Genomic DNA, 27,195 nt, shown 5'->3' with positions numbered 1-27,195 from the left:
TATACCGTTGGTTATTCAACGCCTCAAAACGACCATTGACGGTCTCAAAATTAAAAATTCGAAGAGTTAATGATATTCTAAGGAACTTTACTTTTTGATTTTTTTTTGTTTTGAGGTCATTTAGGTGTTGTTAGGTTAGAAAGAGAGAATAAATTTGGGTTAATACACATATTTGCCATTGTGTTTTCGCGGAAAAACAGATTTACCCTTAAATCAAATAAACCTACAAAACTATCCATGAATTTTTCATAAACCTGCAATTATACCCTAATCTGACGGAGCTGCTAAACGGCGATGACATCAAACCTTCTTCTCTCCAAAAAAATTGGATGACGACAATCAAAATTCATTTGGTTTCTTATTGTTTTCTATTGCTATTGCTTTTGGATTAATTAGGAGGTTTGGACGCCATTTTATTAGGTTGATTGAGCTTTTATGAAAATAAATTTTGACCAATCTGTTCTTCTAACTTGCTTTTAATCGAAATTGAATGTGCATATTTTTTTCTGTTTGTGATTGGTTGTTCTTTTCTGAAGTTTTTCTGGAGATAAGAAGGTTTGATGTCATCGCCGTTTAGCAGCTCCGTCAGATTAGGGTATAATTGCAGGTTTATGAAAAATTCAGGGATAGTTTTGTGGGTTTATTTGATTTAAGGGCAAATCTGTTTTTTCGAGAAAACACAAGGGCAAATATGTGTATTAACCCAATAAATTTTAAGAGAGATACTCCAAAAAATGTGATTTTGGAAAATAAAAAAAATATGGTTTCATAGTAAATGTCGTTCTGAACAACTTTAATTCTTGAAATTTTTTATTTTGAGGTCGTTAACGGTCTTTTTGAGGAGTTCGTTAAAATTGAGTCGCCACTAGTATTAAAAAGTGTAAAATTCAGGGGTCATATCATTTAAAATTAAAGTTCAGTGGCCATAATATTAAAATGGTTAAAGTTTAATCACCATAGGTTTAATTTACCCGTTTCCTTTATGAAAAAGGAAACAGTAACTAACATAAACTGAAATTTTAATTTCTAAAATAACTCGCCTTGACCAAATAAGACTAAGATTAGAATTGTAATAATCCGCCTTGACCAAATAGAAAACAATAGCTAACATAAATTGAAATTTTAATTTCTAAAATAACCTGCCTTGACTAAATAGGATTAAGATTAGAGTTGTAATAACCCGCCTTGACCAAATAGGAAACATTAGCTAATATAAACTGAAATTTTAATTTTTAAAATAACCCGCCTTGACCAAATAAGATTAAGATTAGAATTGTAATAACCTGTCTTGACCAAATAGGAAACAATAACATAAACTGAAATTTTAATTTCTAAAATAACCCGCATTGACTAAATAGGACTAAGATTAGAGTTGTAATAACCCGCCTTGACCAAATAGGAAACAATAGCTAACGTAAACTGAAATTTTAATTTCTAAAATAACCCGTCTTGACTAAATAGGACTAAGATTAGAGTTGTAATAACCCGCCTTGACCAAATAGGAAACAGTAGCTAACATAAATTGAAATTTTAATTTTTAAAATAACCCCTGTTAATCGTTTCACTTTTTTAAAGACATATACAATCCATTTTTTGCATTTAACTTTTTTTTTTATAACCGAGTGATTAATTGATTATATTTTATGCAAATTTAAGGGGCTAACTGAATGTTTTATGCAAGTTTTGAGGGCTATCGAGACACTTCGAAAATTCATTGGGTCAATTAAGTTTTTTGAACAAATGCAGCGGACAAATGATATATTATGCCTTTTAGTTTCTTAAACGGATAAGATGCAAAAATGAATAAAGGGTCAAATTTACCCTTCAACTTGGCACGAAGAGTTAATTTACTCTTTGGGTATCAACTCAGTCTTTAAAATTGGTGTTAATGGTTAAATTAACTCATGATCAAATCAGCCTGGAAAGTGTAATATATTTTTGATATCTAAACTTTATCCTGTTTATATTTTGATACCTAAAATCTATCTTTATACATAAAAAAATATTATATTCTGCACAACCCTATAACGCTTTGTCGTCAGCCAATTTTTTTATACGTCAATGCAGAATATCGATGCACTAATACTATTTTGAGGGATTTAGTGGGTTTTTTTGGTCAAAGATCAACTCGGTCAATTTTGGTCAAAAATCGAGTCCGTTAAAGCTCGGCTCAAGAGAATTGAGCTCGAAATATTGAGCCTACCAAATGCCGGCCCGAGCTCGTTAACACCCCTAGATGTAATATAAGACTACAAATATAGATTTGTATTTTCGCACCATTTTTCTTCGTACTAAAATCAGATATCGTATATGAATAGTTAAATCGTGAGAGTAGAAGTGATACATTCGTAGTCCTCCATGGTGTTCTCTTGACACTTGGCTCATATAATGTTTTGCTTGGGTTCATATCTCAATCTCCCGATCTATTTAAACAAAACTAACTAGGGAATAGGTATTACATTCCCCTATTTATAGGAATTATCAATCTCATACTCTCTCCTCCTCAATCAAATCCATCCCCTACTTCTTAACTAGGACTCAATTTATTTTTTTACCATTTAATTCCAAATATATTTACATCTTATTTTTCAATATAAAAAGTATACAATCATTTTGACGGTGTAGGGACGTGCTGACATTTTGGTAAATAATCTGCACCACCTTTAATAAAAAGGTTAAATGAGAAAATGGGGGAAGAGGGATTGAAACGTGGGGGCGTAGGGGAGTGGAGCGCATGCACAACATGTATTACTGTTGGGACACTTGCTTTAGTTTGTTTATTATACAATTCTTTTATTTATATATTATTAAGTGCATCTGATGCTTAAAAAAATTCAATACTATATTTTTTAAATAAAAATATATTATATATTTTAATAAAATTTCATATTAATATTTTATTTATATAAGAAAATATATTTTTTAAAACATACGTTAGATCATGTATTTTAACTTTTAGAACACGAACTATGAAGTTTAGAACGTACGAAATATTTTTTACAACATACGTTAGATTATATATTTTAATTTTTGGAACACAAATTATAAAGTTTAGAATATACGTTATGTTTTTTTAGAACATGCTTTATTTTTTTCGAACATGAGTTATAAATTATATTATAGAAAAAATGAAAAAATGATCCAGATATCTACTGATGTTTTTTAGAACATTATACTTAATTTTTGGAACACAAACTATAAACTGTAGAACATGTGTTATGTTTTTTAGAACATACGTTATGTTTTTTAGGATATGAGTTATAATTATATTATAGAACAAATGCAAAAATGTCTCATATATTTACTGTTTTTTTAAAACATTATAATTAATTTTTAGAACACAAATTATAAATTTTAGAACATATGTAACAATATTTAGAACATCGTCCTTAACATTTTAAAACATAAATTACAAAAATATAGAGGAATTAAATAAATAAGGAATTGGAGCATGTTCTTGGATTTTTTTTCTATTAATAATTCATTATTAAGTACATTTCTTTTTTTCTATTAATAATTCATTACTATGCATATTTTTTTCTATTAATAATTCATTATTATGCACATTTAATCGATATAAATAACTGCATGCGTCAAATATTAAACAATAGAAACTATTAGCGCAGTGGTAAGCAGCATCTAGGATAAACCAATGTGTATGGTTCGTCCCCTTGCACCATCACTTCGGTGTTTTTTTTATTAAATTAATTATTAGGCACATTTATTACATATTAAGCAGCGCGCTTGACATAAGTAGTGTGTTTTGTAGAGGGAAGCGCGTAGGTTCGACTCCCACCAGCAACAATCCGAGTTATATATATATATATATATATATGTGTGTGTGTTTAATAATTCATATAACTCATTATAATCGTGCGGTGGATATCCAAAACATCCTAAGGTGTAGATTTAGTGATCCTAGATCTAACGATAAATGACCAAATTTCTTTGGTCATTCAGGGTCTAGGTGACCGCTACTGATTACTCATAATATCCACATTATACTGATTTTGTTATTATATTATTGTTTAGATACTAGCATAATATGGTTACATTATATATGTGGTGTACACCATTTTCCATGTTGTGTACAACCTTCATTTTGTCACACTAAAATTTATAACCTTATAGCTGACCTTACATTTATTGTTTTGTACGTACACGAGAGGGTATAAACGAAGAGCCCAATAATGAAGATCATACTGATACGGCAGCAACGCCATCAAGACGAGCAGACGCAACCAGCAGCATCGGCAGGTCGAGCGGCAACTCTGACAATAATACTGATGGAGAGGATGCTCAACGGTATGATGACATACGGAATAGCGGAATTACTGAGCACAGGCAGACGGAAAGAGCATGCAATACGGAAGATCACCGACAACAGCGATGATAAGATCGAGGGGTGAACGCCAGATACAGCAGCAGTGGCAGCAGCTCCGTGGAACAAACAGACATGGGTCTGCAGAGGCACATCTCTCAGACTGACCGGATCCTGGCTATGCTGTTAACCAGGCCTGCAACGATCTATGTTCGGACTGCTCTAATGCCAAACAAACCGAATGACAGAACTGACCTTCTCGGGCGTCTAGATGAGCAACAAAAACGGCATATTTGGAAGCCACCACCGCATGATTTTGCTAAATGCAACATTGATGCAGCTTTGTTCGAAAATTAAGGAATCATATACACAGGAGCGATCCTAAGGGATTGCATGGGTACGTTCCTGCATGGATACTCCACGCATACTTCGGGAGTGGTCTCGACAAAAATGGCAAAGGCCATTGCACTTAAAGAGAGTATCGGCTGGGTTTTATCACTTGATTATAGGGTTGTTATTTTCAAATCAGACGCTAAAGTGGTTGTTGACTCATTATCATCCAAGCAAACGGATCTAACAGAATATGGTCAAGTACTAAGTGATATTAGGAAGTTAATTTCAAATCATCCTAGGTATCAGGTGAAATTTGTTTCAAGGTTAGTGAACCGTGCAGCTCATGCTTTGGCACGAAATGCGCGTTCCTATGCTAATTCTTTTTTGCATAGCTTTAGTCATTTATTCATTCGAGGCATCTTAATTCAAGATGGCTCTACTATTCATTAATAAAGTGTTTATTCTTCTTCTTCTTCAAAAAAAAAAAATCAACTCGGCATGCCATCAATTTCCATCCTACTCATTAATAAAAATAGACCCACTAAAGTTTCTATTACTAAAATATCCTTAAATGGGTTTCTTTCCTAAATCTTTTCTCTCTTCTTCATTTTTTTTTTTGCAAATCATTTCTCTCTATATATTTTCTTTTGTTTCTCTAAATCTTCTCCCTCTCCAAATCCTCTCTTTCTATCTTTCTCCTAATCCTGTCCTTGGTTGAATTTGCAGGAAGTGACTTCCATTACTCAAATTTGTCATCAATGTTAGCAATGATTACTTTGGGCACTACCGAATCAGTATCAAATCTAAATAACCATCTGAAAACTTTGCATCAAGAGCTACCATGACACCCTTTGAACCTTAATGTACATTGTGAAGCTAGACTGAAACAAATGAGTCATTGATCATCCTCTAATCGAGATCGACTAAATTAAGACCAGGTCCTTGATAACTATGTTTTTGAATCATGATAGGCTACAATTGACCAGAATTAAGAGTTCTTTGTTTATCAGTAGGTTCACTAGTGTAACTAGTTGGCTCCCAATAAGATTCAAAGCAGGTGCAGGTAGGGGTGGCAATGGGGAGAGGATTATCCGAAAACCTTAGGTATCCGAACCGACGTGGGTGAGGAATAACCGTAAAAATTAGGGATGGGGAAATTTTTTTCCTCGAAACCTAAACGGGGATGGGGATGGGGATTGCTATATCCGTCCCATGGGGATCCCCAAAAAATCCTTGTGGGGATCCCCGAATAAAATTATTAATTTTAATTTCTAACAATTATTTTTATATCAATATATCATAATAAATTAGTAACAGGAGGACAAAATATGTTCAAGGGCTTTTATAAAAAAAAAAGAATATGTACAGGGGAAATATTGAACTTTACTTGATCATACATTGGATTCATCTAACTCATATCAGACTTTATGTTTATGATTTGAAATTGTTTGGATTCTTCTAACTCATATCAGACTTTATGTTTATGTAGAAACAAAAGAGGGAAAAGAACAACTTATCGGAATGGAATTGTTGTCTCGTGGACAAAACCACTGAGTTAAAAATGATTACGGTAGACTCTGGTGCAATATGGAAGTCTGATCGTCAACCAAGGTTTACACAGCAAGCGTCGACCTAATGCACTCTAGGACAAAGCTTTGGAACAAAAAATTTTAATACCCAGAGAAGAAATAATATTTGAGAGCAAAATCAGACAATCGGAAAAACTGTGTATTTAGAACTGCTATGAAATCCCTTTTATTTTAGTTTAAAAAACGAACGTTGTAGTGGACAACGTTTGTGAAGGAAAACCGTGGTTTGTTGAATAAAAATAGGGATAGTGGAGATAAGACTTCAACTGCTTGAGAATTAGTCAAAAGGTTTAAAATATTTAATAGCAAAATAAAAAATCGGGTCAGTCGGGATGGGCGCGCGCGAACGAACGAACAAGCGCACGTGCGTGTGGTAGATTTTGTAAAACCCACTAAACACAATTTAACATCTCATAAGGTCCAATCCAATATAAACCCTTCAACTAACTCTCAAGTTTGCCATATGGGATACAAAAAGTTATATAACAAAGGCAATGGCTAAAAAGCCATTTCACATAAAATCTCCAACAATCCCCCACAAATGGCTTTATAGCAAAACAATTTTAAGAAAAATAATAAATCTTTTCTGGGCAATAAGTTACAGATTTCAAAAACTTAAGTATCAATATCTTCCGATTGAATTGATACATAGTGATGTGAGGCAACATGTTATAGTTTTAGAAGTGAATTGCTCTTGAACTTCTACAACTCTAACTGAGACCCTCACAACACGTAAAGAAAACCTTTAAACAAAATTTTGCTGTTCCGCGATAAAAACAATAGCACCTTTAATGGGCATGCGCACACATGTAGGTGATCTCTATAAGAGACCATTAAGAGTTTCTCATAAGAGTTTCTTATAGAAGGCGGCCACCTTCACACACATGTAGGTGATCTCTATAAGAGACCATTAAGAGTTTCTCATAACTCAACCTCAAAAAGAGCATCCATCAAGTTCATATAAATGAACCACCACACAACGGGCTATGGATTATATAGACAATACCATATGTCATAGGAATGGGCAATATAGTGTATAAAAAAGATAGTATAGTTTCGTTTAACCACGTATGGTATCCATCATACTTTCTTTAATCAGTGGGATTTAGACCCATTCCCCTCGACGTTTCTAGAACAACTCTTCCAAGTAACCCCTTGATGAACAGATCAGCTAGATTCTTTTCTGGTCTCACATAATCTAAGGCAATTACCCCATTCTTTAAGAGTTGTCTTATTGCACCATGTCTAATGCGAATGTGTCTTTTCTTTCCGTCATAGACACTGTTTTTTACAGTACCTATAGCTGCCTGAGAATCACAATGAAGTGAGATAGGTGAATTAGATCTCCCACCATAATGGAACATCTGCCAATAAACTTCTCAACCAATCTGCTTCTTGACTCGATAGTTCAAGTGCTATAAATTCTGATTCCATGGTTGAGCGTGCAATACAAGTTTGTTTACATGATCTCCAAGAAACGACACCACCACCCAAAACAAAAACATAACCATTAGTGGAGCACACCAAATCATTATTAGATACCCAATTTGCATCACAATATCCTTCTAAAACATCAGGAAATTTTTTAAAAGGCAAATTAAAATTCATAGTACCTTTCAAGTATTGAAGTAAATGACGAAGTGCATTCCAATGTTCATCATTTGGATTGTGAGTATATCTACTCAGTCTATTTACAGCATATGCAATGTCAGGTCTAATATGAGTCATTAAGAACATAACACTCCCAATTATCTTAGCATATTCTTCTTGTGAAACACTGTTTCCTTTATTTTTGGTAAGACATATACTAGGATCATAGGGTGTTCTAGCTGGCACCACATCAAAAATATCAAACTTTTTCAATAATTTCTCAACATAATGTGATTGTCCCAAAGAAAAGCCATTTTCAGTTTTTGTAATTTTGACACCAAGAATTACATCAGATTTTCTCATGTCTTTCATGTCAAGTTGTGATGATAAGAATGCCTTAGTGTTATTCACTACTTCTAAATTAGTGCCCAAGATAAGAATATCATCCACATAAAGACATGCATTCACATAATTTGATCCAAACGATTTAGAATAAACACATGTATCTGATCCATTAACAACGTACCATCAGAAAGTAAAGTAGAATTCAACTTTTCATACCATTGTTTGGGTGCCTGTTTCAAGCCATACAGTGACTTCCTTAGTTTGCATACCTTATCTTCCTGACCAGGTATAATATTTCCCTCAGGATGTTGCACATAGATTTCTTCTTCTAAATCTCCATTTAGAAAAGCTGTTTTTATATCCATCTGATGTACCACCAAATTATGAATCATTGCAATTGCAATTAAAATTCTAATAGTAGAAATTTTAGTAACAGGAGAGTAAATGTCAAAATAGTCAATTCCTTTCTTTTGACTATAGCCTACGGCAACTAATCTAGCTTTGGACTTTTCAATGGATCCATCAGGTCTTCTTTTCCTTTTGAAGATCCATTTAAGTTTTATAGTTTTGGACCCTTTAGGCAGATAAACTAGATCCCAAGTGTGATTTACCATAATAGAGTCTAATTCATTTTTAATTACCTCTTTCCAAAAGTTATCATCTATAGAGGTCATGGCCTCCTCATAGTTCTTAGGATCTTCTTCTATTAGATAAGAAGACATAAAAACATCATCTATCATATCCGAATTTTCTAACAGAAAAGAGGAAACAAAGTCTGGTCCAAAACTATTAGCTATTTTTCTTCTTTTACTTCTTCTAGGTTCATGTTCACATTCATCATGTTTGTCCAAAGAACTAGAAGCAAGTGAATCACTAGCAGGCATAAAATTAGAGGGACTAACCTCATCACACACAAGATTTTTCTTTAAAGGAAAAATATTTTCAAAGAATTCTGCATCTCTAGATTCACATATAGTATAATCATTTAGTGCCATAATTCTAAAGGCATCACTATTAGAAACATATCCAATAAAAACGCAATCAAAGGTTTTAGGCTCTATGTTGGGTTTTCTAAAAGATGGAAAACAACTTTAGCAAGACAACCCCAGACCCTCAAAAAGTTTAAATTAGGCGAAAACCCATTCCAAAGCTCATAAGGAGTTTTGTCTAGTTTTTTATGAGGAACTCTATTTAAAATATACCATGCAGACAAAATAGCTTCTCCCCACATATTATCAGACACACCAGAACTAATCAACACGACATTCATCATTTTCTTAAGCGTTCTATTTTTCCTTTCAGCTACACCGTTTTGTTGTGGTGTATATGGCGCACTAGTTTCATGTATAATGCCATTTTCTTCACAAAAGGGTTTAAGGAAATTAGTTCCGTATTCTCCGCATCTATTAGATCGAAGCCTTTTTATCTAGCTGTTTTTCTATTTCCATTTTATATTTTAGAAACATACATTCAGCCTCATCTTTTGATCTTAATATATACTTTGATGTATCTAGAAAAGTCATCAACAAAGGTCATATACCATCTTTTACTGCCTTTACTAATGAAATTCTTAAAGTCAGCCAGATCAGAATGAATCAATTCAAGCAAATCAGTACTTCTTTTAGTAACAGATGGAAAAGACTTCTTAGAAAATTTAGCTTCTACACAAACAGAACATTTTCTTTCATGCTCAGAATTAACAATATCGATAACATGCATATGTTTCAACCTTTTTAATAGAAGCATAATTCACATGTCCTAATCTACCATGCCAAACATCCAAAGAATCACATAAATAAGCAGAACCAGAAGAACTTGCATTATTTCCAACAGAGTTAACATAAACAATGTTCATAATAAAAAAAAGTCCATCACCTAGGTACCCTTTCCACACAAAAGTCCCATTCTTAGTAAGAATCACCTTATCAGCCTCAAAAGTAATTTTTAAACTGGTCTTATTCAATAAACTACCAGAGATAAGATTCCTACGAAGGGAAGGCACATACAAAACATTATTCAATGACAAACTTTTTCCAGAAGTTAATTTAAGTGTGTTCCTTTACCAACAACACCAGCAGTTGTGGTGTTACCCATGTAGACACATTCTCCATCAGTAGCATCCTCAAAGTGATGAAACAGCTCCCGATTCGAACATAAGTGTCTGGTAGCTCCAGTGTGCAGCACCCAGTCAGTTTTGTTTTCCACCAAGTTCGATTCTACCACCACAGCAACAATGATTTCACTGTTCTCCACCAAATTAGATTGTACGGTAGGCTTTGTGTTTGCATTTTGATTAGAATTTTGTTGGTTCTTCCTTTGGAAACATTGAAATGCCATGTGCCTGGGTTTTCCACACACAAAGCATTCAACCTTTCTCTTTTGGATCTTTCCATGCTTGAAAGACTTATTTTGTTTGAAGCCTTTCTGGGACTTATTTGCATGTCCTTTTGATCTGTCTTTTGGAATCACAACAGATTCAACAACATTAGCATTAATAGAAACTGAAATAGAAGAAAGTTGCTTATCTTTCATTTTGTTTGCTTCTTCAGTTCGCATATGACTAACAAGCTCCTGGAGACTGAAGTCCTTCTTTTTGTGCTTCAGGTGGTTTCTGAAGTCACTCTAGAAAGGAAGGAACTTCTCTAGTAGAATGTTGGCTTAAAGCATATCACACATATCCATCCCCTCACTAGGAACTTCAGTAACAAGGTTCTCATATTCATGAATCTGGTCAATGATGGGTTTTTGATCAAGCATCTGATAATGTAGCCACCTGCCAACAACATACTTTCTTTTTCTAGCATCATCAAATCCATACTTATCTTTTAATGAAACCCAAATTTCTTTCGCAGACTTTTTGTTCACAAATATATCAAACAGTAGGTTCGACATATGATTAAGGAGATGACCTCTAAATGTTTTATTATCTTTTTCATACTTAGCAGACTGGTTATCATACTGTTGAACAATAAGTGACATAGTAGGACTGTTTGGGTCGACAGGGGGATCAGAAAGAATAACATAATCAAAGTCTAGTTGTTCAAAAAATATAAGCATTTTCTAAGACCATCTTTTGTAGTTGAGACTATCGAAGGGCTCTAATTTAGAGAGATCGGGAATGTTCTTTGAAATTAGAACAGACATGATGACGGATAGAAAATTTAATTGTTTTCAAATTGTAGAAACAAAAGAGGGAATAGAACACCTTATCGGAACAGAATTTTTGTGTCATGGACAAATCCACTGAGTTGAAAACGATTACGGCAGACTCTGGTGCAATCTGGAACTCCGATCGTCAACCAAGGTTTACACAGCAAGCATCGACCTGGTGCACTCTAGGGCAAAGCTTTGTAACAACAAAATTTTAATACCTAGAAAAGAAATAATATTTAAGAGCAAAATCAGAGAATCAGAAAAACTGTGTATTCAAAACTGCTATGAAATCCCTTTTATTTTAGTTTGAAAAACGAACGTTGTAGTGGACAACGTTTGTGAAGGAAAATCGTGGGTTGTTGAATAAAAATAGGGATAGTGGAGATAAGACTTCAACTGCTTGAGAATTAGTCAAAAGGTTTAAAATATTTAATAGCCAAATAAAAAAATCGGGCCCAGTCGGGACGGGCGCACGAACAACCGAGCGAGCGAGCGTGCGCGTGTGGTATATTTTTTTTTTGAATAAACGAAAGTATTATTGGCTGATATCAACAAAAAGAATAGAAGACAAAAAAGGAGGAGTTCCAAACCACTCCTTACGAACAGACGAGGAACTGACTGCTTTGGCTAAACAATGAGCAGCACAGTTCGCTGAACGTTTTACAAACGAGATAGACACATTATCTAACTCATGAAGAAACTTGATACAGTCACCTATAATATCCGCTAAGTAAGAATCATTCAAACAATGGTCTTTAATTGCTTTAACAACAGATAAGCAATCCGACCGCAAAACCGTATTCTTAAATGCACCCTTCTTAAGCCAAGATAAAGCCTCCTTAATGGCCATTGCTTCCGCCATAGTCGGATCAAAATAACCACACAACGCACCATGACTAGCATAAATGCAAGAACCGGAATGATCACGAATCAGGAATCCAAAGGAACAGTAGCCATTCTCATGAAATAAACCAGCATCAACATTACATACCAAAGTACCAACATCTGGGCAAACCCAAACCTGATCAGATCCACCAATGCTAACTCCAGAAATACGAACAGCCCTTGCCATCCGCCACTCGAAACATTCTTTTCCAGCCAACTATAACAGTTCATTCGGATTTAACCCGGTACTATTCCAAACCACGTTATTCCTTGCCTTCCACAACCACCACATAATAAACGAGATGCTAAGTCTAAGATCCTGATTCGTTTCAACAAGGAAATCCTCAAACCAAATAAAAACATCAGCAACCGACTCCATTCTATTATCATCAAAAAATACATGCCATACCTGAAGAGCAAAAGAGCATCGCACAAATAAGTGATCTTCATCCTCAACCAACAAACCACAAACAGGACACAAAGGCGACAAACTACTATGCCGATTCACCAAATTATTCATAACAGGAAGACAGCCCACCAATAATTTCCAAAACATATTTTTAATTTTGGGGGGGCATTTGCCAACTCCACACCGCCTTCCACTTCCTGCAATCATTACTCTCTGTAATCCATGAAGAATTATTGTTCAAAAGAGTACGATAACCCGATTTGACAGTATACAAACCCGATTTGTCTAAACCCCAAAACCACTTATCTTCGCCATTCACACCCCTTCTAGGAATAGAAAGAATTAATTTCTGATCTCTAAGGTTGAAAATCATGCCAATCAGATGTCTGTTCCACTATCCATCCATATACATTAAGTCATTTACAGTACCAGTAGGAAGAATAGACACCGAAGGACTAGAGATACAAGGATTCAGATCATCCGGAAGCCACGAATCCCCCATATCATAGTAGAGTACCCATTGACAATTTTCCTATGCATACCTTGACGAATCAAAGATTGACAAGATCTGATGCGTGTGGTATATTTTGTAAAACACACTAAACACAATTTAATATCTCATAAGGCCCAACTCAATATAAACCCTTCAACTAACTCTCAAGTTTCCCATGTGAGATACAAAAAGTTACAAGACAAAGGCAATGGCTAAAAAGCCATTTCACATAAAATCTCCAACAATTTGCGGATAGAATTTTCGTCCGAAAGACCTATAGTGTTATTTTTCTCAATTCTCACCTATTTTCAACTCCATTCATCCCGAAACTCCACAAAACACTTGTTCGTAACTTCTAAAAATTAAATAATATACAAACTTATGGAATGAATGCTAAAAATAATTAATATAAGGTTAATTGCTTTAAATTTTCTAATAATAGAAAATATGCTTATAATGACCAAAGTGAATAAAATTAAAAGTTACTAACCCATAGAATTTAGATGGTCAAGACGAGATTAAACCTCACTAAGGATGCTTGTATCTAATTCACCATTGGTGATTAATCTTGTAGTATTATCAACTAATTAAACATATATTAAATCTAAAGCACTAAATTAAATAGAATTAGGAACTTTGTAACTATCAGAATCTAAACGCTCGGGAAATGTAATTTATGTTAACGTGGTTTATTTATTTCGAATCATCATTGTTATGAATAAATGAATCATCTAATTAATAATATTATCAATATCAGATAAAAAAATGGATTTATTTGAATGAATTAAAAATATGAACCATCGAGAGAGCCAATCGAATTGTGGAAAATTCCATCAAAGAGCTAACATGTATCCCGAATCATAGTTCATAAAAATAATAATCAAAACAATTGATTTAACCAGCTGGTAAATCATTAGTTTGAATTGATTTAAATCAATATAGAGAAGTCGAGTATATACATAAAATATACTCGATTTTCTCTTTTGATAATAAAACTAAAAACTAACAAAAAAAAAATTTAAGAAAAAAAAGATTGAATACTAAACAATATTGTAAACATAAATTGTTTTCCTCATAAACCATACCAAGGTTGTTGGATACGAAGAAACAGATCAAAGATTAACGTTTAGATAAATAAGAAATTACGTGAATTACTTTAGTAGAGCCTGGGTAATTTTTCTCTCTAAACTCGGATGATTTTGACAGATGTTCGACCTCTTTTTCTTTTTAATTTCAACCTCAATGATATAAGTGTGGTATTTGTAGAGTGAAATTGGGATTTTAGGGTCAAAATAGGAAGAAAAATAGAAGAAAAATGCTTAATTTCAAAAAATTGCATGTGAGGCCAGCTGCACCGACGAATTACGGACAAACTTTTCATCGTAAGCAACCAGCAGTTTGGGCATATTAAAAACTGCCTAAATTACATACATCATCCAATAATCAATATCTGTTCTCAAAAGAAGCTAGGTTGCACATCTTGATCCCTTTTCAATCAATCGTCTGAGGTAATACAAAAAAAAAAAAAGGATCAAGGCAATCCGATAATCCCACACTGATGATTAAATTAACAGAGTTTATGAAGGTAAGAGCTAAACAATTAACTATCACTTGTAATAGATGTGTGTATGTACCTTGATTGTTACGCCGTGTTCTATTTATAAGGTGGGGTTAATACACATATTTGCCCTTGTGTTTTCTCGAAAAAACAGATTTGCCCTTAAATCAAATAAACCCACAAAACTATCCCTGAATTTTTCATAAACCTGCAATTATACCCTAATCTGACGGAGCTGCTAAACGGCGATGACATCAAACCTTCTTATCTCCAGAAAAACTTCAGAAAAGAACAACCAATCACAAACAGAAAAAATATATGCACATTCAATTTCGATTAAAAGCAAGTTAGAAGAACAGATTGGTCAAAATTTATTTTCATAAAAGCTCAATCAACCTAATAAAATGGCGTCTAAACCTCCTAATTAATCCAAAAGCAATAGCAATAGAAAACAATAAGAAACCAAATGAATTTTGATTGTCGTCATCCAATTTTTTTGGAGAGAAGAAGGTTTGATGTCATCGCCGTTTAGCAGCTCCGTCAGATTAGAGTATAATTGCAGGTTTATGAAAAATTCAGGGATAGTTTTGTGGGTTTATTTGATTTAAGGGTAAATCTGTTTTTCCGCGAAAACACAAGGGCAAATATGTGTATTAACCCTATAAGGTGTCGAGGGTAATTTCAGTAGTCGGTTCAAGATGTGCGTCCTAACTTTTTTTAAGGAGGGATATTCGCTCATGGACGACGGATGTAATAGGAAATTTGTATATACCTATACTACAATCCTTGAATTCTAGGTGCGAATTAAGGGTCCTATTCCGAGATGGAGTCGCGGAAGACATCTTATTGGTCCATGTATCTTGATGGTTACTCATTTTACTACAGTTTGATCCGAAGGTTCTTCTTACTACACACCTTATTTGCTTCACATAATATCACATCTTACAAAATGCTTAGACATAATGACATTAAAAATAAAAATAGAAATGGAAGAAGAACTCAAAGAAAAATAACATGAAAATATTAAACATTTGTTGGGAGCAATTAAGGTAATTTTATGCAACCAAATGTACACATCCATAATTCCAACAATTCAGGGATAACAAGCCATGCGAAGAATGGGGCTCGCACGATGTGATTTTTACTCTTAAAGTTGTTGAAGTGATTTATTGAGATACAATTCAAAATTGAATGATTTTATTAAGGTAAATTGAAGTTGATTGACCATTTTGAGACAACCATCAAAATTTAGTGATCAACGGTGCATTTAACCTAGACCTGAGCATGGACCGGGCTGGGCCGGGTCTGTCGGACTTTTAATAAAGCACGATGAGCCCAAACCCAACCCAGTCCGCAAGAAATTTAGCCAGGTTCGGATTCGAGCTAGACTCGGACCTAAGATATGAATCCCAAATCCGTCCGTCTACACCATCTGTTATTTAAAGAAATACAATTAAATTTAAAATACTGTACATGAAAAAAAAACGAAATACATACTATTTTATAAATTTGTACAATTTATCACACTTTATATAATATCAAAAAAAATACAGAAAAGCATTATTAAATATCAAAAAATATTCAATACATATGCTTTTTAAAGTCCATGCATATAAAATAAAATTAATGCACGAATAAGTAAAAGGAGGACATGATTTGCATTTCAATTACCTTGAAGATTGAATTAATCTGCTGAGTGCTTATATATACAGTTGACAGAGGAGATTAGATTAAAAGAAAAACTTCAGCAAACCTTAAATATTTATATTTATGTTTATAAAATTATATTATAATTTATATTTATATAAGGGTTAAGGTGCAAAAATACCTCTAACGTTTTGGGTCAGGAGCAATTTTACCCCTAACGTCTAAAATGGTGCAATTTTGCCCCTAACGTTCGTAGTCAAGAGCAATTTTACCCCTAACGTTAGTAATTTGGATCAATTTCAGACACTATTATAAAACACACATATTTTCATTCATTATTTTGCACCAATTGCATATCAATTCATTCTAAAAAAAAGGATTTCATGTTTTTTGTAATTTAATAATAGAATTGGAGATTAATATTTATAAATTCGGTGAATTTTTTGAATTTTTTTGTCTAATTCGTACAAAAGACATTATATTTTTTTATTTTTTCACATCCCAACATATGTTTATGATTTGTTACTGATAAAATGACACACATGTGAAGTGTAGATGATAAGATTCATGACCGAAAAAACAGTTTGATGAATTATTTCTGAAATTGACCCAATTTATCAACGTTAGGGGTAAAATTGATCTTGGCTATAAACGTTAGGGGTAAAATTGCACCATTTTGGACCTTAGGGGTAAAATTGCTCCTGACGCAAAACGTTAGGGGTATTTTTGCACCTTAACCCTTTATATAATATAATATAATAATTTATAATTTATATATATATATATATCATATCGGGCCAGGCTGGATCAGGCCTGACAGCATTTTCATGTGTTTAAACCCGTTTAAATGGGCTTGGGCCTGGACAGGCCGGGCGGGCTCGCCGGCCCATGCCCAGGTTTAATTTAAGCCGGTAAAATCTCTTATTTTTTTAGGGGAAATTACACAGAAAAGCCTTTATAAAAAGTAATTTACAGTTATATCAAATCATATTTTGCATTTTGTCAATTAAGAAGTTATCAATAAATGATTGGTTAGAAATGGTTAGAGAATGTTAAAAGATGATAGAAATTCAAAAATATTTAACAGTTTTAAAATAAAAAAATGCTATATCTGATATAATACTAATAAAATTATTAATTTGATTAAATTATAAATATTTTTATCATTTCTGATCTTTATGTAAAAGATCCTTTTTTTTAAGCAAATTGAGGAGTATATCAAAACGCTTTAAATGTTCGGAAGGCTAATCAAAAAATTTAGACAAATTTAAGGGAATGATGTATTAAGCCATTTAAGAAAAAGATAGGATACAAAAATACCCTTAACATTGATAATTAAGAGTAATTTTATCCTTAACGTCTAAAATTATACAATTTACTTCTAACGTTGGCATTAAAGCAAATTTATTCTAATGTTGATAGGATACAAAAATACCCTTAACATTTACAATTAAGAGCAATTTTATCCTTAACCTCTAAAATTATGCAATTTACTTCTAACATTGACATTAAAGCAAATTTATCTCTAACGTTGATAAATTGAGTCAATTTAAGAAATAATTTATCAAACTGTATTATCAATCATGAATTTTTTATATATACTTCACATGTTTATTATTTTATCACTCGTAGAAAAAAAAGTTAAAATAAAACAAAAACTTATATTGTATTTTGTACAAATTGGACAAAAAAAAATTAAATACTTCGTCGAATTTAAAAATATTAGTCTCCAATTTTATTAATAAATCACAAAAAATACGATTTTTCTTAGAACCAACTGATATATAACCGTTGCAGAATAATAAATAAAATATCTGTATTTTATAATGATGTTTGAAATTGATCAAACTTATCAATGTTCGGGTAAAATTGTCATTTGATGTTAATTTTAGGAGTAAAATTACACTATTTTAGACATTAAAGGTAAAATTGCTACTGACTGCTAACGTTAGAGGCATTTTTACACGAACAAAGGGTCAAATTTGCCCTTAAATTTGACATGTCAATTTAACCCAAATCAATCTTTGGGTATCAACCCAGTCCTTAAAGTTGGCACTAAGGGATAAAATAAACCATGATCAAATCAGTTGTAAAAGTATAATATATTTTCGATACCTAAAGTTTATCATGTTTACATTTTCATATCTGATTTTTATTTATTTAAAAGTGATGAAACAGCTCTCGATTCAAACATAAGTGTCTGGTAGCTCTAGTGTCCAGCACCCAGTCAGTTTTGTTTTCCACCAAGTTCGATTCTACCACCACAGCAACAATGATTTCACCGTTCTCCACCAAATTGGATTGTACGGTAGGCTTTGTGTTTGCATTTTGATTAGAATTCTGTTGGTTCTTCCTTTGGAAACATTGAAATGCCATGTGCCTTTCTAGGACTTATTTGCATGTCCTTTTGATCTGTCTTTTGGAATCACAACAGATTCAACAACATTAGCATTAATAGAAACTGAAATAGAAGAAAGTTGCTTATATTTCATTCTGTTTGCTTCTTCAGTTCGCATATGACTAACAAGCTCATGGAGACTGAAGTCCTTCTTTTTGTGTTTCAGGTGATTTCTGAAGTCACTCTAGAAAGGAGGGAACTTCTCCAGTAGAATGTTGGCTTAAAGCATATCGCACATATTCATCCCCTCACTGAGAACTTCAGTAACAAGGTTCTCATATTCATGAATCTGGTCAATGATGGGTTTTTGATCAAGCATCTGATAATGTAGCCACCTGCCAACAACATACTTTCTTTTTCTAGCATCATCAAATCCATACTTATCTTTTAATGAAACCCAAATTTCTTTTAATGAAACCCAAATTTCTGCCACCTGCCAACAACAACGTTTGTGAAGGAAAATCGTGGGTTGTTGAATAAAAATAGGGATAGTGGAGATAAGACTTCAACTGCTTGAGAATAGTCAAAAGGTTTAAAATATTTAATAGCCAAATAAAAAATCGGGCCCAGTCGGGACGGGCGCACGAACAACCGACCGAGCGAGCGCTCGCGTGTGGCATATTTTGTAAAACTCACTAAACACAATTTAATATCTCATAAGGCCCAACCCAATATAAACCCTTCAACTAACTCTCAAGTTTCCCATGTGGGATACAAAAAGTTACAAAACAAAGGCAATGGCTAAAAAGCCATTTCACATAAAATCTCCAACAATTTACGGATAGAATTTTCGTCCGAAAGACCTATAGTGTTATTTTTCTCAATTCTCACATGTTTTCAACTCCATTCATCCCGAAACTCCACAAAACACTTGTTCGTAACTTCTAAAAATTAAATAAAATATAAACTTATGGAATGAATGCTAAAAATAATTAAAATAAGGTTAATTGCTTTAAATTTTTTAATAATAGAAAATATGCTTACACTGACCAAAGTGAATAAAATTAAAAGTTACGAACCCATAGAATTTAGATGGTCAAGACGAGATTAAACCTCACTAAGGATGTTTGTATCTAATTCACCATTGGTGATTAATCTTGTAGTATTATCAACTAATTAAGCATATATTAAATCTAAAGCACTAAATTAAATAGAATTAGGAACTTTGTAACTATCAGAATCTAAACGCTCGGGAAATGTAATTTATGTTAACGTGGTTCATTTATTTCGAATCATCGTTATGAATAAATGAATCATCTAATTAATAATATTATCAATATCAGATAAAAAATGGATTTATTTGAATGAATTAAAAATATGAACCATCAAGAGAGCCAATCGAATTGTGGAAAGTTCCATCAAAGAGCTAACATGTATCCCGAATCATAGTTCATAAAAATAATAATCAAAACAACTGATTTAACCAGCTGGTAAATCATTAGTTTGAATTGATTTAAATCAATATAGAGAAGTCGAGTATATACATAAAATATACTCGATTTTCTCTTTTGATAATAAAACTAAAAACTAACAAAAAAAAAAATGAATACTAAACAATGTTGTAAAAATAAATTGTTTTCCTCATAAACCATATCAAGATTGTTGGATACGAAGAAACAGATCAAAGATTAACGTTTAGATAAATAAGAAATTACGTGAATTACTTTAGTAGAGCCTGGGTAATTTTTCTCTCTAAACTCGGATGATTTTGACAAATGTTCGACCTCTTTTTCTTTTTAATTTCAACCTCAATGATATAAGTGTGGTATTTGTAGAGTGAAATTGGGATTTTAGGGTCAAAATAGGAAGAAAAATAGAAGAAAAATGCTTAATTTCAAAAAATTGCATGTGAGCCCAGCTGCACCGACGAATTACGGACAAACTTTTCATCGTAAGCAACCAGCAGTTTGGGCATATTAAAAACTGCCTAAATTACATACATCATCCAATAATCAATATATGTTCTCAAAAGAAGCTAGGTTGCACATCTTGATCCCTTTTCAATCAATCGTCTGAGGTAATACAAAAAAAAAAGGATCAAGGCAATCCGATAATCTTACACTGATGATTAAATTAACATAGTTTATGAAGGTAAGAGTTAAGCAATTAACTATCACTTATAATAGATGTGTGTATGTACCTTGATTGTTACGCCGTGTTCTATTTATAAGGTGTCGAGGGCAATTTTAGTAGTCGGTTCAAGATGCGCGTCCTAACTTTTTTTAAGGAGGGATATTCGCTCATGGTCGACGGATGTAATAGGAAATTTGTATATACCTATACTACAATCCTTGAATTCTAGATGCGAATTAAGGGTCCTATTCCGAGATGGAGTCGTGGAAGACATCTTATTGGTCCATGTGTCTTGATGGTTACTCATTTTACTATAGTTTGATCCGAAGGTTCTTCTTACTACACACCCTACTTGCTTCACATAATATCACATCTTACAAAATGCTTAGACATAATGACATTAAAAATAAAAAATAAAAATGGAAGAAGAACTCAAAGAAAAATAACATGAAAATATTAAACATTTGTTCGGAGCAATTAAGGTAATTTTATGCAACCAAATGTACACATCCATAATTTCAACCATTCAGGGATAACAAGCCATGCGAAGAATGGGGCTCACACGATGTGATTTTTACTCTTAAAGTTATTGAAGTGATTTATTGAGATACAATTTAAAATTGAATGATTTTATTAAGATAAATTAAAGTTGATTGATCATTTTGAGACAACCATCAAAATTTAGTGATCAACGGTGCATTTAACCTAGACCTGAGCATGGGTCGGGCTTGTCTGGGCTCGGAGGAGATTAGGTTAAAAGAAAACTTCAGCAAACCTTAAATATTTATATTTATGTTTATAAAACTATATTATAATTTATATTTATATAATATAATAATTTATAATTTATATATATATATATATGTTATATTGGACCAGGTTGGGTCGGGCCGATGTAAAATTTGTAAAGCTCAAGCCCGCCATTTGTTGGCGGGCTTATACGGATTTGGGCCAGACCTGATAGCATTTTTATGTGTCCAAGCCCGGTTAAATGGGCTTGGATCTGGACGGGCCAGACGGGTCACTGGCTCATGCCCAGGTCTAATTTAATCCGGTAAAATCTCCTAATTTTTTTAATCAATTTTTAAGCAAATTGAGGAGTATAGCAAAACGTTTTAAATGTTCGGAAGGCTAATCAAAATTTTTAGACAAATTTAAGGGAATGATGTATTAAGCCATTTAAGAAAAAGATAGGTATAAAAATACTTTTAACGTTGACAATTAAGAGCAATTTTATCCTTAATGTCTAAAATTATGCAATTTACTTCTAACGTTGGCATTAAAGCAAATTTTGATAGGGTACAAAAATACCGTTAACGTTGACAATTAAGAGCAATTTTATCCTTAACGTCTAAAATTATGCAATTTACTTCTAACGTTGGCATTAAAGCAAATTTATCTCTAACGTTGATAAATTGAGTCAATTTAAGAAATAATTTATCAAACTGTGTTATCAATCATGAATTTTTTTTATATATACTTCACATGTGCGTTATTTTATCACTCGTAGAAAAAAAGTTAAAATAAAACAAAAACTTATATTGTATTTTGTACAAATTGGACAAAAAAAAAATTAAATACTTCGACGAATTTAAAAATATTAGTCTCCAATTTTATTATTAAATCACAAAAAATACGATTTTCTTAGAACCAACTGATATGTAACCGGTGCAGTATAATAAATAAAATATCTGTATTTTATAATTATGTTTGAAATTGATCAAACTTGTCAATGTTCGGGTAAAATTGTCATTTGATGTTAATTTTAGGAGTAAAATTACACTATTTTAGACATTAGAGGTAAAATTGCTACTGACTGCTAACGTTAGAGGCATTTTTACACGAACAAATGGTCAAATTGGCCCTTAAACTTGGCATGTCAATTTAACCCAAATCAATCTTTGGTATCAACCCAATCCTTAAAGTTAGCGTTAAGGGACAAAATAACCCATGATCAAACCAGTCCTGAAGTATAATATATTTTTATACCTAAAGTTTATCATGTTTACATTTTCATATCTGAAATCTTTTTTTATATTTTAAAGGTGTTGAAACCGTATTAATAAGTGATATTTCTAAAAAAAAAAAATCAAAAAATCCTCAAAACAGAGGTAAAAACCTTACTAAATCCCTTAAAATAGTATTTTTTTTAAACACCCTCAACATGTTGTAAGTAATTTATTCTTTTATTTCATTTAATTAATTTTTTTTCCAAATTGTTAGCTAATGAAATAATAATATTTAGTAATAAAATATGACACAAATAAATTTCGGATATATTTTATTTATAAAGAGAGCATAAAGAATTTTAAATAAGAATTAATTGAATTTATAAATTTTAAGTATATTAAATTGATTTTTAATTTTTCTTTGTTAATGAAATAATTATATTAAGTGATAAAATTTGAGAAAAATAAATAAAAGCCAAAACTGCATCAATAAAAAAAATCTCTAAAAATCCATCGAAATAAGAGTATGGGTCATAAACAATTAATTTTGATAGAAATTCCCCGAAACAGAGAGAAAAAACTCACAAAATCCTTCAAAATAGTATTAGTGCATTGATATTCTATATTGACGCATAAAGAAATGCTTTGACGATAAAACGTTATGCGGTTGTGTAGAATATAATATCTTTTTTTATATATAAAGATAAATTTTAGGTATCAAAATATAAACAAGATAAAGTTTAGGTATCAAAATATATTATATTTTAAAGACGGAGTTGATATCTAAATATACTATATTTTTTTAACAATTAACGCCAACTTTAAAGACTGAGTTGATGTCTAAAGATTAATTTTGGCTAAATGGACTCTTCGTGCTAAGTTAAAGAGTGAATTTTATCCTTTATTCATTTTTGCACCCTACCCGTTTAAAAAAAACTAAAAGGCTTAATATATCATTTGCCCCTAAACTTGTCCAAAAAACTTGATTTGTCTCTTGTACTTTTGAAGTGTCTCGATAGCCCTCCTGATTCCATGAACTTTCGAAGTGTCTCGTTCAGTTAGTCCACTGAACTTGCATAAAATGTAATCAATTAATCATTTGGAGGCAAGAAAAAGGTAAATTAAATACGAAAATACGTATGTCTTTAAAAAAGTAAAACCATCAAGACAGATTATTTTGGAAATTAAAATTACAGTTCATGTTAGCTATTGTTTCCTATTTGGTCAAGGCGGACTACAACTCTAGTCTAGTTCCGATTTGGTCAAGTCGGTTATTTTAGAAATTAAAATTTCAGTTAAGTGGTAGAGAAACAACCGTTATCAAACGCACTTAAATTAATTAAGTGCTTAACATTTTAATTTAAATAATTAAGTGAGTTATCAAACAAGGCTAGTCTTTCTTTTTTCATAAAGGAAACGTGTAAATTACACCCATTGTCATTGAACTCTAACTATTTTAACATTGTAGCTACTGAACTTCAATTTTTAACGGTATGTCCGCTGAATTTTACACTTTTTAACACTAATAGTCACTCAATTTTAACTAATTTCTCAAAATAATCGTTAACGACCTCAAAATGAAAATATTCAAGAATTAAAATTATTCAAAAACCACATTTTTTTGGAGTTTTCTCTTTCTAAAATTTTTTTCTTAGTGACCTCAAAAGAAAAAATTTCACAAATTAAAGTTTCTTAGAATATCGTTAATTCTTCGAATTTTTTATTTTGTGGCTGTCATTGGTCGTTTGGAGGCATTGAGTGGCTACCAGTGTTAAAAAGTGTAAAATTTAGTAGACATACTGTTAAGAATTAAAGTTCAGTAGCTACAATTTTAAAATGAATAAAGTTCAGTGGCCACAGATGTAATTTACCCACACCGATTGGAATCAGGATTGAGATCGCCGGTGAGATCAGTCGGCAATCCTACTTCGTTTCCGATTACAAAAAGAAAAAGAAAATCTATAAATATCTGATCAGATTTCAGTTCTTTCAAATACGATTTCAGATATCAGTTTTTCAAAAAGTAAATTAAGATTTTCAATGGAGGCAAAACCAGTAATCATACGAGAAGTTTGGGCAGAAAACCTTGAATTCGAATTTTCACTAATTGAAAAAGCAATTCCTCTTCATCCTCTAGTTTCTCTGGATACTGAATTTCCAGGTACCATTTTCAAATCCAATCACAACTCTTCAGCCTCTCCTCATGACGTCTACTCGAACATGAAACTCAACGTCGATGTCTTGAAAATAGTTCAACTCGGTCTCACTCTATCTGATCCAAACGGAAACCTTCCAAGTTTCGGCACAGAATCATCCTACATCTGGCAGTTCAACTTCCGAGATTTCGATATCCACAGGGATCCCTGCAATGAAGAGTCAATTAAGCTGCTAAAGAAACAAGGGATCGACTTCAACAAGAACAGAGAAAAAGGAATTGATTCCAGGATTTTTGGTGGCAGATGGGTTTGGAGTTTAGTGACGAGTCACTACAAATCTTCATCGACATGGATAACGTTTCATGGGGGTTATGATATCGGCTTGTTGATCAAGATTTTCACAGGACAAAACTTACCGTCTCAGCTGGAGTGGTTTCTGAAATTGGTGGAGTTTTACTTCGGAAATCATGTTTATGATTTGAAATACATGAGTTATAACCATGGATTGCACGGCGGTTTGGAAAAATTGGCTACCAATATGGGTGTTTATAGAATATGCGGAAATAGCCACGAAGCAGGTTCAGATAGCTTGTTAACTCTCCAAACTTTCATCAAATTTCTGCATCTTTACTTTGATCGTATCAATTTCAATGCTTCCCACGGAGTGTTGTATGGACTTTGCTTCAAGACAGCGTATCCATATCTTTTACCGATCAAATTCTATGCCAACACCTACATGACTTTTCCTCCACTACAATCAACTACTTGGTTTCAAGTCCCGGAAGTTTTATGATTCATTTTGGTTTATTTGTTGTTGTAAAAGCTAGTCAGCAAAATTAATTTTTATATATATTAGGAAGGAATAGCTTGTTTATTGAGAATTTTTATTATACGTCATGCATACCAACTCACGTGTTACCAAAGATTTAAATTGTGAATTATAATTATATATGACTTCGTTAATTATAATTAATTAACAATTCAATTTATTAAATTGAACAGCCATAAATAGAAATAAAAAGACACCGAATTGATTTAAAAATTGAAAAGAAAAGAAAAAAACTTCAACTATCCCAAACAACACAATCTGAAATACAAAAAATGTAAAAATCCGTTTGAAGGACTTTTAAGGGGTTTTTCTTTAAAACTCATAAATCCACCAGATTTGTCATCCAAGTTTCAGAAAAAAAAAAATCAGAAAGAAGTTCGATTTCGAGTAAAATATATAAAAAGATTCATAAGATAAAAAAAAAAAATCAAAACATATAATAAAACATTCCTATTCAATGTTATCAATATAAAAAAATTAAGAATATGAAGATACGTACAGACAGTGGCGGTAGGGCTGGGCACATTTGGGTCCAGTTCGGAGATTCAAGTATTTCCATGATTGGATTGAATTTTGAAGATTCCTAAAAACGAATCTCCAAAATTGGATTGAAAATTTCGATCCGGTCCAATATGTTATTTTAAACAAATCCAAAAGATTAATATATTATTTTAAGAGAACCGAAGTGTTACTAAAATACTTGAAGCGAAATTAAAAAGACAATTTCCATTACTTTAAGCAACCATTTCTAAAAATTAAAATTAAAACAAAGCATTCCTTAAAAAAACTGTATTCTGTAATCCTAAACTATTTCTATTATTTTCTGTAATTTCTAGGTTTTAGAAATAAAGAAAAGCAAAAAGTACTTAAATCATAGTAATATAATTAAGGCTTAATATTTACCAAAATAATAATAATAAAGGTTTAATACACCATTTGTCGGGTTAAATGTATGATAGGTCACTGAATTTACATGGTTGTCTCAAAACAGTCACTCAACTTCAATTTGCCTCAATAAAATTACTCAATTTTGAGTTTTGTCTCAATTTGTCTCAATTTCTCCTTACTCCACCACCTAGATTTAGGAGGTTAATATGTTACTTTAAACAAGTTTAAAGGTATATTGAACATTTTAAAAAGGATAATTATTAAATTTCACTTTAAAAATGAAATTGAGGAGATGATGTGAGAACTAGATTCTCATGAACTAGAATTTTAGAATAAGAAGAAAAAAGAATGAGAATAGAGAGAATATAGAGAAGAATATAGAAGGAAAAAAAAAAGGTTTCATTAATCAATTGCATAATAAATTAGTACAATCTGATTCTCTTAAATAGGAAACGGGACAAGGAAAGTACAGTTGGCCTAACAAATCACCGCCCTAATAATTCTAACATACCTTAAATAAGAATAGGAAATATAACATACCTTAAATCACCCTAATAATTCTAACCTACCTTAAATAAG

At 32.2% G+C, this 27,195-nt stretch overlaps 1 protein-coding gene across 1 annotated transcript; it reads left to right on the top strand.

The window, feature by feature from the left end:
- Positions 1 to 24,783: 24,783 nt before the first annotated feature.
- LOC136203999 (probable CCR4-associated factor 1 homolog 11) lies at positions 24,784 to 25,692 on the top strand. The gene has a single exon (XM_065995203.1). It carries the CDS (start codon positions 24,784 to 24,786, stop codon positions 25,690 to 25,692), a length of 909 nt encoding a protein of 302 aa, XP_065851275.1.
- The last annotated feature ends 1,503 nt before the right edge of the window (positions 25,693 to 27,195 follow it).

This window comes from Euphorbia lathyris, chromosome 8 (genome assembly GCF_963576675.1).
Source record: "Euphorbia lathyris chromosome 8, ddEupLath1.1, whole genome shotgun sequence".
NCBI classification, from domain to species: domain Eukaryota; kingdom Viridiplantae; phylum Streptophyta; class Magnoliopsida; order Malpighiales; family Euphorbiaceae; genus Euphorbia; species Euphorbia lathyris.
Note: the sequence above shows the minus strand (reverse complement) of the source record. Positions and strands in the feature narration are given on the sequence as shown.

Bases quoted from the DNA above. Each gene is read 5' to 3' on its own strand.
- LOC136203999 (XM_065995203.1), top strand. From the start codon at position 24,784: ATGGAGGCAAAACCAGTAATCATACGAGAAGTTTGGGCAGAAAACCTT.